Below are 18,028 nucleotides of genomic sequence, written 5' to 3'. Positions count from 1 at the left end.
TACCTTCCTAGGGGCATTCTCATAATACAGACATTCTTCTAGAGAGAATGTCTTAGTCTAAACGCGTAACTCAAATGGTGGGTATCTTAGGCATCACTCATTCATTCACTCATTCATTCATTCAGTCAGTCAGTTAGTCAGTCAACCCACACCCAGGAAAGTCTTCTATGTGTCAGGTATCGTGGTAGCACTGGAGATGCAATGGTGAATAAGACGAACACATGTCTTTCCCCTCTGAGACCTTATATTCCAATGGCAGGTTATTCATGGAAATGTTTGAGGTCCTGCATATTAAACGGGCTTTGACTTCAACAGCCTGGGTACCCTTAGCCTCAGAGTTTCTGTTAACCTGGAGAGTAAAGAATTAGATCTAACGTGAAGAGGCAATTCCACTTCATGTTTTTTTAAAGTTGGAGATGGGGAAGTTCTAAGGGTGATGAGGTGCCTGTCCCTTACCACCAGCAAGGGGCTGGGCCTATCCATCACTCTTCTGGAAGCGGGGAGCCTCCCCTGAAATGCCACCTAAATCAGTGCGTACAGGTAACCAGAGCATCAAAGGTAGAGGACCCTTGTGTGATCAAAGCACATGGTCTCCGGATGGCAGGATGGGAGTCCCCGGGCTGATCAAGAGCTCACCTGGTTACTTGCTGGACGTTCACAATTCTGTCGTTTCTCCACAACTCTTCGGAAAACTTTGCCCCGTGGCTCAGCTTTCAGAGGTGGGCTGGACCGCCCTGGGGAGGCTGCCCCACTTTTGCAGAAACTGGGGCAACCAGTGTTTCTTGGAGACCCCCTCAGTATCCCAAAGCCTGGGGCTCATTTCCCCAAGAAGAAACTTTTTCAGACAATTCAGCCTCCTAGGAAATCTTTCTAGAAGAAGCAGAGACAGCAATGCCCCCATGGCCTTTTAATCTTGGGCAGTTCTTCTGTCTGGAATGTCACCCCCTGAGCGTTTAAAAACCCATTATGTGCTGCGAGTGGGCCCACTGGGCCCTGCCTCACCAGGCACAGGTGACGCTGTCCCAACCCCTCACCTGCAAATCCTCCCCCCACCCTTCCCGGCTCCAGGAGCCTCCTGCTTGTCCCTCAAGAAGCCTGCCTGGCCTCTGGGCTACTCCCTCCCTTCCTCCTGATCTGGCAGGAGGCATGGAAACTTTCGTGGAAAGCACTTGTGCTGACGAATGCTCCCAAGTCAGGACTTTGACTCCAGCCCTGACCGGGCCAGGGGCTCAGGGATGTGGGGCGGGGCCTCTCCTTCAGGGGTTCAGGACCTCTTGCCTGTTCCCCCCCTTGCTGTCTCTGCCGCGGACCATCACTCCTTGGCTCTCCGGTGACACCAAGTGACTGCTCCACCACCAGAGAAGTAACTGTCTTCCACACTTTCTCTCTTTTTTTGTCCTCCCTGCCCCACCGTCTCCTCCTGCCCTTTATTGTATATTTTTCTTCCCCCCCCCCCCCCGCCTTTCCAGTGCCCATCTGTGTAGTCTGCATGGAGCTCTGCGGAGTTGAAAGTCTAGAGCCTTTTGCTGTTTTGTTTAAGACCTGGTTATGGTTGTGGGATTTTTTTTTTTTTTTTTTTTGTCAGCTGCCTGTTATATCAATCACGGAGTCGGGATCTATTTATAGGTTGGGAGTACTGTGTCCTTAGTCACAAAGAGACACAGACAGGGGACTGTCAGCTGGTGCCGGAGGAGCTGAGCAACAAGCCATCAGCAACTGGAAACAGCTGAGGGAGAGACCCTTCCCTGCCAGCCCTGTCCCCTCCCCAGCCCCAAGCATGTAAGTACCAGACTTCTCCCTCCCCTCTGCCCCAGACTCTGCCCTGGACCTTCCTGTCCTTTTTCCCACACATGCCCCCTTCTCTCTTTCTCTCTCCCTCTCTCTTTTTAATGGATAAAAATATCTCGGCATGCCTGCTCTTTCATCCTGGGTTTCGGCAGCATTGAGCATCTCTGGGTGGCCCAGAGGAAAATGTTGCCTCTCACAGACTGTCCTGGGAAGGTCAGAGGGACCCGGAATGCCTGGGTGGGACAGTTATACAAACTCATTTAGAATCAGTACGTTCTCTTTTATTTTTATTTGTTTGCACTGAGAAGAAGTTAGTAAATCAAAAGGGCAAGGGAAAGTTTACGTGCGACTCAGCGGGTGGTTGTCTCCCAGCATAAAAACTTTTATTTGCTGGCAGCTCCGGCACAGGGTGAGCTGGGAAGGTTCCAGAGGGAAGACCCATTTCACACAGGACAGGTGATGATGGAGGGCTGCCGGCAGGTTCGGGCTGAGCCCAAGAGCTTCCAGGTTCAGGGGGAGTCTTGACAGTCCCAATGGCCAGCTTCTCTATAGCGCCTTAAAGGAAAATGACTTTTTTTTTTGCTGCACAGGGCGAGTGTGCTTTGAGAAGTAAGGATGAGAGCTGACAATTTGTCCGGCCTTCCGGGCTTTCGTTGGTTCACTGATTTGGTGTGTTTTCTTCATCCTGAAAGGGGAACTTGGGCGGAGGGCAGGTGGGGAGGAAGAATGTCTGAAAGGACAGAAGCCAGGTGTGGAGTGCCATGGAGCCCTTGCTCTGCATCCTTCCCGAAGGAAGAAACTTAATATCACGATCCTTGTCAAAGCCATGCTTGTTTCAGACACTCAGAGCCCAGGCTCTGTGAGCACACTGGAGGCTCCTAGAGATGGCAGTCCCCAGGCATTGTCCACTGGTCCACACAGCTAACATGCCACCAGCTTCCTGTGGAACATTTGGGACTTTAGTTTCTGGAAAATGCACCAGTGTTAACTAAAAATGCTACACTTGGGGAGATTTGCTATATATTATTTACGAAGAACTAGTAGTACTATTTAGTAAATAATAAATTTAGTAAAATTTAATTTACTAAATTTTGAAAAAGAATGTGATGATGCTTAAGGTATATGATATACAACTTTTAAAATGCATCTCTTTCTACGAGTCAAATAATCCCTGAGTTTCTATTTACTAAAACAATGCTTACCATATACTATATTGCTAAGCACTACTTCTTGGCTTGTTTGGGAAAACAGTATCCTAACAAAACAATCTTCCCAACAATTTAAAAGCATTAAACAAAGCAGACATGTCTGGCTTGCTTTTGATTAAAAACAAAATTGTTTTGGCAGCAAATCTAACGATGAAAGTTAAGTAATACGGACACACACATATATTTAGAGAGGCAATTTGGTCTCATTTTTATTTTGACCTTTATGAAACTTTTGCTTTCCTTCTCTTGGTTCTTTATTTTTACCAGTATTTATTTAAGATTATCAATGCCTTTAATCCATTCATTCATTATTTTGGAGGACAGAATGGGGATCAAGAAGGAATAAGAGATTAGAAAGTACAATTCACATGTTCACTATATTCATTGGTAGAGAAATTAGAATAAGGAGTTTGGTGTAAAATCGGGGGAAATGTCACTATTTCAAACCTAGTAGGGAAAGTAAAGTCCCAGAAATTGAGAGGAAAAAACAAAAAAAAACAGGAATTGAGCATATTATATACATAGCATTATTATTTTCTCTATTCCAAGGACTCTGATTTAATAAACATATCCTGCAAGGTTTCCCACAATAATACTGCGGTGGGATTTGGTGGGTGAGCATTAATTAAAGCTCGAGTGAATCCAACGATTGAGACCTTGCATTCAGAAATCTCAGCAGCCAGCTGTTGGCAAAATTGAACTGTTAGGACTTTCTGATCTCAATGGCTTTTTAGGAAAAGTGTGACATTTTTAAAACCTTTTCATACAAGAGCAAACTGTTCCCTCCCCTTCTCAACACGCACCCTGGAGCCTGCTGGCCGGTGATTAAATGCACTGGGAGGGAGTCCCGAATTTCTGAGCAAGTCCTATGTTCTCATTGGCGTTAACACTTGAGAGGGAAGAATATTTGTTGGCACATTTAGACAAGAACTGCTCCTTCCTTTGGCCACTGTGGCTGCTTTTAGGTGGGCTGGGGGCTTGTTTGGCAGTGTGATGGAAGGCCTGGCTTTCATCCTCAAGTTCAGGATGTGGCTTTTCCCCTTTGGGCTTATTTATAGCGATGCAGTTGGGGAAACTTCAATGTATCTGCATAAGGCAGCCTCTGATTACTTAGTTTCTGCTTCAATAACGATTCATTTTATGTGGACCAAGCTGTCGTCAATCTCATTTTTTCCCCAAACTGATTGCTTACATGCAATTGGTCACAGGGCTGTCTGTGACTTCAGGTCTGTGAAATCTCACCCATTCCACCCTCATCTTTGTTTATTTCTTTGATGTAAAGTTGCAGTTGCCTGTGCACGTGCTGTCGTTTTATGTGTTCCCCCTCCTCCCTTAAGCTTGTGGAAACCCAGCCCCGACCTCCTCCCAAATTGGGGACAGTGGGGCCAAGGAGCAGGTGCTTTGGACGCAGCAGGCTCAGGTACAGGACCATCAATCTCGAGGAAGAAGGAATCGCAAATACCTGGAAAGCGCTCCCCTCATTCAAACAATTTTCCAGAGCTGAGGTCTCTCCAGATATCCCACAAATAAAAAAATGGCAGCTGGCAGGATTTTTCAACCACGGGCCATGTACAACTCTTTCTCCCCGTCACTTCACCTCTACACTGTATCTGTCCATCTTTTTCTTATCTCTACTTTTACATTTCATTATCTTCCTGCGCGCTGTCGCTCTCTCTCCCTCCCTCCTCCTTTTCCTCCCCCCTCTCGCCTTCCCTGAAAAACACATTTCTATCTGGCACAGAAAATAAACTCAGATTGTGGGTAGTTATGTTAATCTAATTCAATCCTCAGCGGGTTAAGAGTGAAATTCTAATCGTGGAGCTGTTGAGGGCTTTTTTGTTAATGGCTTGGGGATTACATTGAGTTAAAGGCTCATTTCCTAATCAAACAGAGAGGGAGAGAGTGACTCCGAATATTTATGAGTCTCCCAGTGAGAGTTTAAACATTCAACTCCAAAAGCAGGGTTTCTGCAGGAGGAAAGAGTTAAAGCCCCTCAGGGCTGCTGGGGGAAAAAATTAAACCGGTTAAGCCATCAGCACTTTCAGGCTGCTGTACAACTTGGGCAGAGTGGAAGGCGGAGGGGAGAGAGGGGAATCATTTCACGATTGAAGATGGAAACTGTGACAGAAGCGCCGAGAAAAAGTCCCCCGTAACAGACACGGATCCTGGGTTCACCAAGGGCCTGGAGGGCCTGTGTGCCTTCAACTCCCCCAGTCAATTCTCCTCCAGTCCGGAGGTGAGCTCGTGGAGACAGGAGAATGGCTCAATTTACCAGCAGCGAGAGAGTTCCCCCAGCTGCCTGCTGAAGCTGGCGGGGCAGGAGTCTCCCCCACTTCCATCCTGTCTCTGAAATGCTGAGGGCTGGCTTCCCCTTCTAGAGCAAGTTCACATCCCCACAAGCTCCCCCTTTGCTATGTCATCGGTCTGGGTCCCTCGGTCCCTTGGCTTCGCTCTCTGCACACCAGGACCTCAAAGCCCATCTGGATGGCTGTGCCCAGGAGAAAGCAGGTGGAGAACGCCCATCTCCAGCCAGAGAAGGCATGGAGCAACTTGACCAAGGTCAAGCAAAGTCAAGGCCAATCTGAGGTCAGGAGTCTTAAGTTCTGCACAAGCGTACGATAGAGGAGAGGGGAGATTCAGAGCCATAAGGCTGCCAAAACGTGCCCTGGCTCCCCCAGAGTGCAGTTTCCTTCCCCAGCTTTGGGAAAAAGGGCAGGAGTCCCTTATACAGGAGGATTCTGACTGCTCTGTGGACACTTGGCCTTTTTTCTCCACCAGCCAAGTGAGCAGTTTCTAGTCCTTTCGCTTGGGTCTTTTTTCCTGCTCCACAAGGTCAGTCGGCAGAGGCTCTGGAAGCCACCTTTCTGTCCACAGGGTCCTTTTGTTCCCCTCCAACCTGGGCACTGATCTTTCTCTTAGTGCTTCATGCTCAGGGGCCGTGAGGCCTCTTGCATTTGCCCTTTCTCGAGTCAGGGTGGCGTTTGTAACTTGTCTACACCAGCTCTTCTGCCTTGCTTACCTGGTTGGCATCTTCCTTTTCTTGGGGCCTCAGCTGATGTCCCTCCATCATCTCATTCACCCCTATGGGGCGATTGCCCCCATGGGTCTCCCTCACTGTACCAGGAGCCCCCAACTGCAGGGACTACGTGACATTCCCCTTTGTAAGCCTAGCTCATCCTTGCTCATTCCTGTCCTCCTGCCCTGACAGGTGCCTCCTGCGGACGGCACGGAGCTGTGGTTAAGAGGGTACACTCTGAGTCAGAGAGCCAGAGTTCAAGTTCCAGCATCACCTTTTCTCAGCTGTGAGACTTGAGCTCTTAATCTCTTAAGGTCTCGATTTTCTCATCTGTTAAATGGGGATATATAGAGCCTACCTCATAGGGTTGTCGGGGAGATGAAATGCATGTGAAGTGTTAGCCCTTTGCCCTATTAATAAGTCTTAGCCCTTTTATTTGCTCAGCACAGAGCAGTCACTTCTGCACACATCATGTCACACCACTAAAAACAGGTCCCTATGCCTCCCACTAAGGGGCTATATCCTAGTCAGCTTGGACTGCCACGACAAAATCCCACAGACTGGTGGCTTAAGCAACAGAAATTAATTTTCTCACAGTTCTGGAGGCTGGTCCGAGATCAGGGTACCAGCAGGGTTGGGTTCCAGTGAGGAACCTCCTCTTTGTAGGCCATCTTCTCATTGTGTCCTCACGTGGAGGAAAGTGTGAGAGCTCTGGTTTCTTCCCCTTCTTAAAAGGACATTAATCCCATCATGGGGGCTTCACCCTCACGACCTCATCTAAACCTAATTACCTCCCAAAGACCTCACCTCCAAATACCGTCACATGGGGGATTAGGGCTGCAACACACGAGTTTGGGTGGGGACACAAACATTCAGTACATAACAGGTTATTTTCCCTGAATTTTGGTGAGCAGAGTCCTGTGTCAGCAAGACTTCCAGCTTCATCCTCCAATGGGCAATTCCAAATGGAAATCAGAGTTCAAGGCATATTGGGAACATCCTCCCTGCAACCTAAAAGGAACTTGGGGCTTTAAACCACTCTGGGAGAGCAGAGGATGTGAGCTGGGCTTCAGGCAGCAATCCTAAGTCAGGGGAAGAAGGCTTGACTCTTTTCTGCTCTGCAGAAACGGAGTTTGGTGAACTCTCTTGGCCTCACTCACATTCCAACGAACAGCTTTGATCTTGGGTCTCTGAGTCATCCTGCACCCCTCTCTGCCCTACATTCTCAGATGGCAGTTCAGGCTCTACCCTCACAGTAGGCCAGGCCAGTCCTGGCTGTCAGGCCCACTGGGCTGTGTTTTCAAGGCAGCAGGTGCCTGCTAGAGTCCTCTCTCTCAACAGGGTCACTTGACCAATGAATCCAAGAGCCACACGGGTGTCATCAGAGTTCCTGCCAGAGGCGTGCTCCCCTGGGCTGCCTGCAGTGCCGATGTCCTTGACCCTCCCTGTGTGTCTTTGTAGAGACTCTAGGCAGCAAGGCAGTGAACCCTCCTCCTCTTCTCCCCCCACTGATCAGGGGATCGGAGTATGTATGCAGCGCCCCCCAAACTTACAAAATGCCCCATGTTCCTCTCCCCGCCTCCTCTCCGCTCTCCCTCCTAGAGCTGGAGATGACAGTACTAAACGCTTGAATTGTCACCGCCTCCCTTTGCCTCCTTGCTATTCAGCTTTGGATGCCCCCGTGCCAAGCACGGTGCCTGGCATACAGTATGTGTTCAATGACTGCACGCGAAGTGAATTGCATGGAGCCTCTCCTCTCAAGAGGGCCCCCCCAACCCGTTCATTGTAGGGAGGGGGCAGTGATTTGAAGTTATGAATGTCCAGCTGCCTTAACTACATCAGCTCGTAACCCATTGACCATGGTCGTTGCCCCTACCCTTCTCTGTCCCTCCTGTCTTCACACTCCTCCATCCGGGGAAAAAAAAAAAGAATGAGGTGTGTCTTTTATGCACATGTGGTCAAACCTTCCCCGGAATTTTATGCTGTTCAGTAAGGAAGCTTTGTCTAAGTTGATGTCAGATTTAATTGCTAAACTGGTACCTCTCCTGTGATGCTTTCCCTCATCTGTCACGCCCTCCCCTCTCCCCTCTCCGGGCTGTACCTGCTTCCTCTGCCTGTTCTCACTCTGGGGTCCACATCCTCCTCCTTTGCTTTAATCACGCTGGTCCCGGTTGGTGCACATGAGAGGGAGACCCTCCTTCTGAAGTGCTCCAGAGTGTCTGCTGCCATTAGCACAGACAAGGCTTTTGAAAGGTGGCAACTTGGGAACATCATCTCAGGCACTGGAGTCTTCCCAGCACAGCACTTCTGCTCTTTGGGAAGTCAGGGGAGAAAAGCTCAGGCTGCAGAGGGTTAAATGAGAGCAGTGAAAAATCTAGGCACCTCTTGGGGGCTGCTCGCTGGCTGAGACAATTGATTAGCTTGGCTTAGTGATCTTTCTAGCAATATTCAGGAGTGAAATTATTGCTGATTAGACCGTGTGTGTGTGTGCGTGTGTGCGTGTGTGTGTGTGTGTGTGTGTGTGTGTGTGTTAGGGCTCACAGCAGTGAGGAGGGTAGGATAAGATCTCAGAAAGCAATGTTATGGATTGTTTGCTCCTAAATCAGTCTTAGGAAGAGACCTATCACCCCACGTGTATCTGCAGTTATATTAGAACTCTGTGTGGGTACGAGTCAGCTGGAGGGGTAGGATGAATTGTGCACAGAATCTCCCTGGCCATTTTCTTTTCGACTCCCTGTGACGTTAGAATTATTCTGAAATAAAAAGTTAAAAACGGGGAATTCCCTGGCGGTCCAGTGGTTAGGACTCCACGCTTCCGCTGCCAGGCACCCAGGTTCGATCCTTGGTTGGGGAACTAAGATCCTACAAACCGCGAGGTGCGGCCAAAAAAAAAAAAAATTAAAGACCGAAGTCAACTGGAGGAAAGCCCACTGTTGAGGGCTGCTTCTATCTGTGGCTCTAGTGGATGGAGGGCCAGCCGGCTACCCTGGGCAGAGGCAGGTGCCAGGCGGGTTCAGTCCAGTTCACTCCCAGATCAGTGATAATTATTGAGATGCACAGGCTCGCAGGGCCTCAGTTCCCTGCATCATAACATGAGGGATTGGACGAGATCTCTTAGGCCCTCCAGCTCTAAAAGTTTACATTTTAGAACTGTTCGTGGTGGACCTGGTTCATGGTACTCCTGACGTAACAAATAACTGCAGCTCAGACTGCCTGTGTCCCTTCTTTTTTATTTTTATTATTATTTATTTTATTTATTTATTTTTGGCTGCATTGGGTCTTTGTTGCTGTGTGTGGGCTTTCTCTAGTTGCGGCGAGCAGGGGCTTCTCTTGTTGCGGAGCACGGGCTCTAGGCGCGCGGGCTTCAGTAGTTGTGGTGCACAGGCTCAGTAGTTGTGGCTCGCGGGCTCTAGAGCGCAGGCTCAGTAGTTGTGGTGCATGGGCTTAGTTGCTCCGCGGCATGTGGTATCTTCCTGGACCAGGGCTTGAACCCGTGTCCCCTGAATTGATAGGCAGATTCTTAACCACTGCCCCACCAGGGAAGCCCCTGCCTGTGTCCCTTTAATGCAAAACCTGGGGCCCAGACTTGGCTTTGGGGTGCTCTGTGCCTTTACCAACTCAGTCAGTCCCTATTATCTATCATCTTTTTCAGCCTGTTCTCTATCCTCACCTCCGCCTGTCTGTGAGTACACCTGGGCGATGAGTGGAAAACTGGTCAGGCCTTCTTTTTCAAAAACAAATATTGTATAAACTCTGCATTTTAAATTTTGTTTTCAGTTGGTGGCGACCATGGTTTTATACCTCTGTGGTCCTAATATTCCTCCCTCACAATCTGCCCCAGAAGTTGCATCCGGGCCTCTAGGTGTCTGGAGAAGCCCCAGTGGCAGGGCACCTGCTGCTCCTCGGGGTTTGCTCAAACCCTTAGGTGGGAGCACAGTTGGGATTTGGGAAGAGAGTTACCAAACAGGGTGACCTTGGCAAGTCCTTAACCTCGCCCTACGTTCATTTCTTCACCAGCAAAAGGGGCTGAAACCTGCTCTGAGTGCCTCATGAGATTGGCGTGAAGCTAAAATAAGAATCAGAGGGCAAACGTTCCTTGAGAAAGGGCAGTGCTTACCTATTTTAGACTAACTTATTCTCCTGCACGGTGACTCTGTGCAGTGGTTGGGTGGTGATGAAACGAGCGATAGAACCATGCTGCCAGACCCATGTCCTCTTGTTAGTTGTGACCTTGGACAGGTTGCCCACCCAGTCCACTCCACGCTCAGTTTCCTCATCTGTATAATGGGCATGGTAAGAGCATCGCCCTCGCGGAGTTGTTGTGAAGATTAAAGGAGACCCACATAAAGGCCCTTGAACAGTACCTGCTAGATAACAAATTCGGAAAGCCATTGTTGAAGATGATAACATCTTGGCTGTTGTCATCATTTTCTAGAGTCTCATGCCAAAAAGGCCAAGAGACAGGAAACGTTCAAAGTTCCCCTACATTCCTCCCAAAGCCCCTCTGGGTAACTTACAAATGCAGCAAAAGGTGCTACTCTAGAGGTGATTTAAAGACATACCGGGTCCTCTGCAATTCCCTGCACTTCCATATCCAATAACCAAGTGGGCATTGTCCCTGTGCCTGCCGGGCTTTGGGGTGATCTGCCCAAGCCTGTCATCTGTCATGGAAATCTGTTCTCCACGGCCTAGCGTACATGGCTGCTGAAGTCCAGCTGTGAGGTTGGAAGTGGTTTAGATGGGTTGTCTTGTGTGTCCGTAAGTGCAGTGAAGTCGCTAGAGTGTGTTTTCTGCGCAGGGCCAATTCCTCCTCCTGTACAGCGTAACCGAGTGGGGATCGCTTATTTTCCATATATTTGATGGTGCATATTTAGGGAGTGCTTGGCAAGGAAAGAAAAATGGGAATAGGTAAGAGCAACTTCTGATGTCTCCAACGGGGCCCGATCTGTACATTTCAAGGGACCTGTAGAACCAACGTCACCTTCTTAGGGGAAAATTCCAGATTGAGACTTGGGACCAGCCTGTGTGTTTGTGCACACGTGTTCACGTTAAGCGTATCGTGGTCAGTCATCCCGGACTCTCTTCTTTCCCCATCTCAGGCTGAGAGTAGTCTTGAAGGAACATGTAATTACTGTCTACTCTAGGGCACTCAGTTGGGAACACCCTCATGTAATGACTCTTGAGTTAATTCTGCCTTCAGATGCCCATCTGCTGCTGCTCCTTTGGAAGTCAGTGGGAACCAAGCACCACATGGAAAAAAGGTCATGAGACGGATATTAGTCCCTGCAAGGTCAAGGTTTACTCTTGGGCAACAGAAGTAGTGTGGTGGCATCTTTCTCATGCAGAACCTTCACGCAGATCTCTGCCCTTAGGGATAGAAGCTTCGAAGCAGAACCAACCATTAATCGAATGAGCAGTCTTGGTGGATTTGAAGAGTCAGCAGCACGGATAAAGGAAAGGCATTCGGAAAAATTCTAGAGATAGGATTGTAGCATTTATTTAAAGTTTTAAAACATGCAAAGATGCTGTGCATCACCATTTTGAGGGAGGGGGATGAATTTGCCTGATCATTGAAGGTGGGGAATGGGGTAGAGGGAAGGCAGGTGGGTGCATTATAATGAAACCTGCAGAATTTATTTGCTAAAAATATCTGATATATTACTTTGAAATATGACACTCTACTGATGCACTTGGACACTGTTGTGGAGGCCACCAAACTGCTTACGGAAATAAAACTGATTTGTGTGGCAGTATATTGAGTGAGGCTTTAGATTCGTTTCCAGGTGCCCATACTGCTCCTAGCTCTGCCACTGTCTGATGACTTTGTACAAGCGACTTGATTTCTCTCTGCCTCTGTTTCTTTATGTGTAAGAGGAATTGGTGGACTAGATAACTTCCAAGTGCTCCTCTGGGTGCAGCTCTGAGCCTCCCCAGTGCCTCACCTAAACAGTGATCATCTTGAACCACAGCTGTTTGTGTGGCGGTTTCCCTTCCAGAATTAAAGCTCCAAGGGCAGGGACTGGTGGTCCCATTACCCAGCACAGTGCCTGGACATGACAGGCACCCAACCTGCCTTTGAAGGTACTAATGAAAGAACTGACACAAGTAAATGCCGACTCCCAAACCCGGTATCAACTTGGCTGTTTCCAGAAACGCCACAGGCCTGGCTGATGGTTCTTAATGGCTTGAATTTCCACCCTCTGTGTCCTCCCTCATTGGTCAGGGCTGGTGGGTTGTGCCTCCATGGTGTGAACTGGAAAATCTTTTAGCAGCATGTAAATTGAGCTGCCTAAAACCAACCCGCTGAAAACACCTTTTAGGAATGACATGATTTCCCAACTGCCATACCTACTTCTTTGTATGACCATTCTGCTGTCTGTTTCTGTTCTTTTTTCCCTCTCTCCATCATACTCTATTAATTTGAAAATATTACATTTGGAGACTTGCTAAATAAAGAGACCTCAGAGCACAAAATATCCCTTATCCATTTTCTGGGTCCCTATGTGCTTCCTTATAAAGATTTTTTTCTTATTTTTTTACTAAATGGCCTTAATTTTATCACTAATCTCTGTGTGACAATTCTTTTACTGTCTAACAATCCTTTTACTGTCTAACTTATTTCTAAAATATTCTCCCACAAGAGTCCCCAACTCTACTCTTATTGATCCCTTGTGCCCCTTTCACTTCTGTCTTTGCTGTTTCATAAAACTTATAAAGTGATTCCTTTATAAGTTGGACCCTTGATCTCAGTCCTTTCCGAGTCCTCCACCAAAATATCCCAGGAGGACGGTTCTGACAACTGGACTTTCACAGTTCAGGTGGTCTTGGGTCGCTGTCATTTCCATACTGAGCCTGGGGACATGCTTTGTTGTCTTTCCCCTAAAACTCGTATTTTCTTTAACCAGCAGTTTTCCCATTGCAGATGAACCACATTACGAATTTAAAGCCTTAAAAAAATCTTCAGCGTCACTCTTTTGCGCCATATTGTGAAGGATTCCACTTTTTTTTCCTTCTCACCACATGTCAACAATACCATTACCTGGTACCTAAGCATGACATTTCCTTGAGACATTTCTTTACAGTTTCCTTACATTGTTGCTTACTGCTTGCTTTGTTTCTTGGCTTTTTCATGTGTCCCACCTCTGCAACTACTCTTCAGAGTATGGGAGAAGAAAAGAGGCATTTATCAAGGGCCCATTATAGGTTGGAAACTTTACATAGTTTATCTTACTTGGCCCCTGTAACGACTGAAAGATGTTAAGTATTATTATTATTCCCGTTTTACAGAACAGGGGTCAGAGGCACTGAGGACCTTGCTTAAGGTCACCCAGATAGTAAGCTCTACGGTCTGACATCACCCTCCACAGTATACTGCAGGGCTAAGTGCAAGCAGGCAACCAATGAAAACCACACCAGTACCCTTTGGTATCATTTACATCAACATTGAACTTGTTCCAACATTTGCAAAGTTTTAGTGTTTTTATTTATTTTCTCGAAAAGTGTCAGATGTGCCCCTTAACGGACTTGTCAAGAGATCCTACAATTCTAGCTTTTCTTCCCCAAGTCCCTGCGTCCTTGGAAATAGTACAACACGGTTGCTTCCATCAAGGGAGTCCTCTGTTAATCACCCTTAGCTCTCCTTCGCCACTACCAACAGTCTTTCCCCTACATCAATTTTTTAAACCTCTCCAGAGGAACTGGGAACCCTATTGGTAATAGGTGGACCTAACCTGTGGCTAAAATGGGTAGACTTTAAAAGCTCCCATGATGCGGGGTCCCTATTTCAGAAAGCACGTTCCTGTTCCTCCTGCTTTATTCCGACCGTTCCTTGCCTGCTCCCCCATCACCTGTCCCACTTCTGCCTTTATATCCTCCCTCCAATTAGCCCATAGACAGGGTTTTCATTGGCTTTACGTTTCCTGTTTTGTCTTTTCCCCCGCCTTCCTCTAACCACATGTCATCTGTCTTGACTTTGTCTGCTGAGAGCTGCATCTACTTTGTAAACCTGACACTGGTGCTGTCCCCCTCTCCCGCCATCAATATCATCCTGACTTCCTGTAGGATGTTGTGTGTCCTTCCCTCTTGTTGAGCTACACCAACCATAATCCACCACACTTTTTTTTTTTTTTTTTTGAGGGAGTGAGGTGAGGGAGGAGGGGTCTCTCGCCAATGCCAACGCCACAGCCTTGGATGGCTGGACTTGCTGCCTAGTCTCCTGTGGTCTTTAGTTCCTCTTTATCTGCCCACCTTGGCTCTTGGGATGCCAATCACATTCCAGAGCAGAGTTATAATATCTCCCCACCTTAGATGGAGTCCAGCATGCGCTCACTGTTTAGGACAGAGAGTTATCGTCCCCCTGTCTGTGACCTTCCGTGGGTACAGGTTCATCAGGTTTCCGCCTTTCCTCTGGCTTCCCTTTCTCTTAAGGGGCCCTCACAGCCTGCAGTCTGCCTCCTGAATACAGTGGGTAGGGGGCGATGGTGCTCACTTGTCTGGCCTTTGCAATGAAATGCTAATGGATGTTTGATAGTCACTGCTACGATTTCCAGTGTTTCATGTTTCCCCCTTGTCCCCAAGCCACGGTGTCACATTGAGAACCTATGTGAGATCATTGAAGTTGTTTAGACAGCCAGCGGAGAACTCTTCTGTCTCTGAACTGCTCGCTTGCCTTGGAGACTTTGTTTCCTGCCTTGTCTGAGGTTCTTGGGGTCTCTAATTGTCCATCTCCCTTTTTGTAGGGAGAATATGAAAGGCTTTCTGTGTGTGTCGTTGCTCTTGGTGGAGCCCACTAGGTCCTCAGCTGCCGTGGGACAGGGTATTAGTGTGAACTGCAGGACCTGTTGGTTTCCTGAGTCGTAGCCTTAACCCAGGCTCTGCTTCCCCAGATAACAGTGACCCAGAGGAGACCGATAGTATTCTCTCCTACTTCTGGGGCCTTTGCAGATCCAAGGCCAGCATCTTCCCCAGGTTGGGTGAGTCTGCTGCTTAGTTGTTGCCTCTTCATCCGATGGGTGTGCAAGTGTCTCTGCTTCGCCGTTTTGGCATTTACCTTGCTTGGGGTTCCACCATCACCTTGGCAGTTTGGGGAAGACTCCTGAGAGATGGGGAGGAGAGTGTCTTTGGTCAGTGTCCCCAGAAGCAGAGCCTGAAATGGAAATTCTGGGCGAGAGATGTATTGAGGGAGTGCTGTCTGGAGACACCTGTAGGGGAGTGAGGAAAGAGAGAGAGGGGAGGGGAGGAAGCTGAGTAAGTGCGTGGATTCAGGTGAGGTCTAGCTTCAGCCTGATCCCACGGGGTGCTCTGGAGCATGAATTATACCACAGACTTGTCCCACCTTGAGGCAAGCATACTGGCCAGGTGCATCTCCATGTCAGTCAGGCATTGGTTGGGAACTGTCCCGAGGTGAGTCAGTAACCTCCCAGACCCTTCTGGACCAAGGGGGCTCCCGTGGTCAAGGGCGATTCTCAGGAGAAGGCTGCAGCCCTTAGCATCTTGAGACGGCTGTACCGGGGGTGTGGGGGGCAAAGGGATCTGAGCAGAGCCACAACAGCATCTGCTACAGACAGACTGTCCGAGCGTGGACCTCTGTCTCTCCACCTCCACTTGGAATTTGACGGTGGGTTTCCATCACTCTCCAACATGAGCCCAGGGAAAAGCCATTATAAAGCACCTGGGTGTTGAAGATGGCAGGGTACAAAGACAAGGACTCTGAAGATGCCAATGCCCGGAGCTGCGTTCCACTTCTCTCCCTGCTGGTTGTGCTCACCAAAGGCAGAGGAAGAGAGAATCACTCACCACCTCATGCTTTCACTCTGTGGGAGCCGGAAACAGAGTAAGAAATAGCCTCTTCCTCTTGCACAGAGGATGGCTTCCCTCTAGGTCCCTTCGGTGGAATTAAGAGCCTCCCTACAGGAGAAACTTTTGGCCTTTGATTTGCCTAGAGCCAAAGGAAAGGATGGGGTATGTAGGCATTACCTGTTACCAAGCAGCACTTTACCGTAAGTCCCCTACGTACAAACAAGTTCAGTCCGAGAGCGTGTTCATAAGTCCAATTTGTTCATAAGTCCAACAAAGTTAGCCTAGGTACCCAACTAACACAATTGGCTATATAGTACTATACTGTAATAGGTTTCTAATACTTTTCACACAAATAATACATAAAAACAAACACACACAGAAAATAAAGAAAACATTTTTAATCTTACAGTATAGTACCTTGAAAAGTACAGTAGTACCAGCTACATCACCGCTGCTTTTATGTTGCTTCCGGACATCCTGGGCTTGAAATAAAGATACTCTACTACTGTACTCTATACAGTACTGTAAAGTACACAAAAGCACAACTACTTTTAGAGGATGCACACACATGACAATATACGCCAGACACGTGAACTAACTTATGTGATTGGACATGCGAACGCACGTTCGCATCTTTGAAAGTTCGAAACTTGAAGGTTTGCATGTAGGGGACTTACTGTATTATAAATGGCCACGTGCCTGGCTCTGTGTGGAGAAAATACCGAAAGATCAGTTCTTGGATTTTTTTTTTTTTTTTTTGAGTTTGAAATTAGTTGGGGGGGGGCGGAGTTGCGAGGAGGGACGGATCACCTGCATACCTGTACTTGGTTGTAACTCATCTAGCTGCCTCAGGGGAAAGGCCAAGGGATGTGTGTAAGGAAAGCAAGTTGCTGCGGGAGGAAACCACGAGTGCTGAAGGACCATGCTTAGAGTACGCAGCCAGGGTCTTTGTGTGTTATTGCATCTGATGGCCACAGCAAACCCTGAAGGACTTGTTATCTCCAATTTACAGCTGAAGGAACAGAGGCTCTCACATCAGCCTACCTGAGAGCACTGCAGACCTATGAATGGTAAAGATGAGTTTCAAATCAAGCCTGGTTCCCTCTCTAGTCCGTGTTACCCCATCCCTAAACCAGGAGGGCTTGGGTACCCGATTCTGGGAACACTGTGGTCAGGCCCCTGAGGGTATGCTGGCCCAGCGACTCCAGGTTGCCCAGTTCATCCCAGTCCCCAAGGGCTTGATGCTTCTCCCTCTCGAGCTCCTCTGCCCTTCTCAATCCCCTCCTCTCATCCACCTGCCGTCATGCACACCCATTGTGCGCCCTCCCTCCAAGCCCTATGCCAAACCACATCTTCTCTGTGATATTTTAAGATGTCTCCTCCCCGGAGCCGCCCTAGTGATATAAAGCCCAGTAAAGTACCCCCATTCCGCATGTCCAGCACCCATCGCTGATTCCCACAAGGTGTCCGTGCACCCGGAGCCCACAGACGTTCACGGCCGCACTCATGGATACAGGCGCTCATTCTGTGTGCCAGCTGCTCAGCCCTTTTGGCCACACAGCTTGCGGGATCTTAGTTCCCCGACCAGGGATTGAACCTGGGTCCTTGGCAGTGAAAGTGCCAAGTCCTAGCCACTGGACCTCCAGGGAATTCCCTGCTCCGCCCTTCCTACGTACCCACTCAGAATGCCGCCCACAGGCCTGTCCCCAACACCGCTCTGTGCTCTGCACTATCTAAACGAAAAGAGAACTTCAAGACACAATGATGTCCCCATGCTGAAGGAGCCTACCTGGTGGGCCGATGCCAGCATTGGACTTAGGGCAAATCTGGGTTCCAAGTCTGGCTCTGCTGTGTCTTCAGTTCATGGTCTCAGGCAAGTTAATGTGCCTCTTTGCACTCAGTTTTCTCACATGTGCAAAGGGGTTGATCAAACCCAGTCTCATGGGGTTGGTGTGAGGGTTAAGTGAGGTGAGGCAGGAGGAAGCACGGGCTCGTGCCTGGGCTCAGGAGCTCTGCCCTCCTCACGGCTCAGTGCCTAAAGTTCACGGACGATGAGTACCATAGGGTTTTCATGGACACAAAGCCCCCAGGGTAGGGGCAGTTCTGATGGTAACAATATTAGTCTAATCTGAAATTCTGCTGACTCAAGAATTTGATCATAGACGTGGGAAGAGGGTAGGAATGAGGTTTGCTTTGCAAGACGTTTCCACACCATTCC

At 48.5% G+C, this 18,028-nt stretch overlaps 1 protein-coding gene across 1 annotated transcript in view; it reads left to right on the top strand.

Annotated features, from left to right (window-relative positions):
* Positions 1-1,635: 1,635 nt before the first annotated feature.
* ESRRB (estrogen related receptor beta) overlaps positions 1,636-18,028 on the top strand; it is a gene marked incomplete at both ends in the record, with an annotated part of 170,274 nt that continues 153,881 nt past the window's right edge. Inside the window, one exon of the mRNA XM_082846032.1 lies at positions 1,636-1,779. Within this exon, the coding sequence (XP_082702158.1) occupies positions 1,778-1,779 (2 nt within the window). The remainder of the gene's footprint in view (positions 1,780-18,028) is intronic.

Source organism: Leucopleurus acutus (genome assembly GCF_964270905.1).
Source record: "Leucopleurus acutus genome assembly, chromosome: 1".
Taxonomy (NCBI): Eukaryota; Metazoa; Chordata; class Mammalia; order Artiodactyla; family Delphinidae; genus Leucopleurus; species Leucopleurus acutus.
This window is presented reverse-complemented; position numbering and strand designations above follow the sequence as displayed.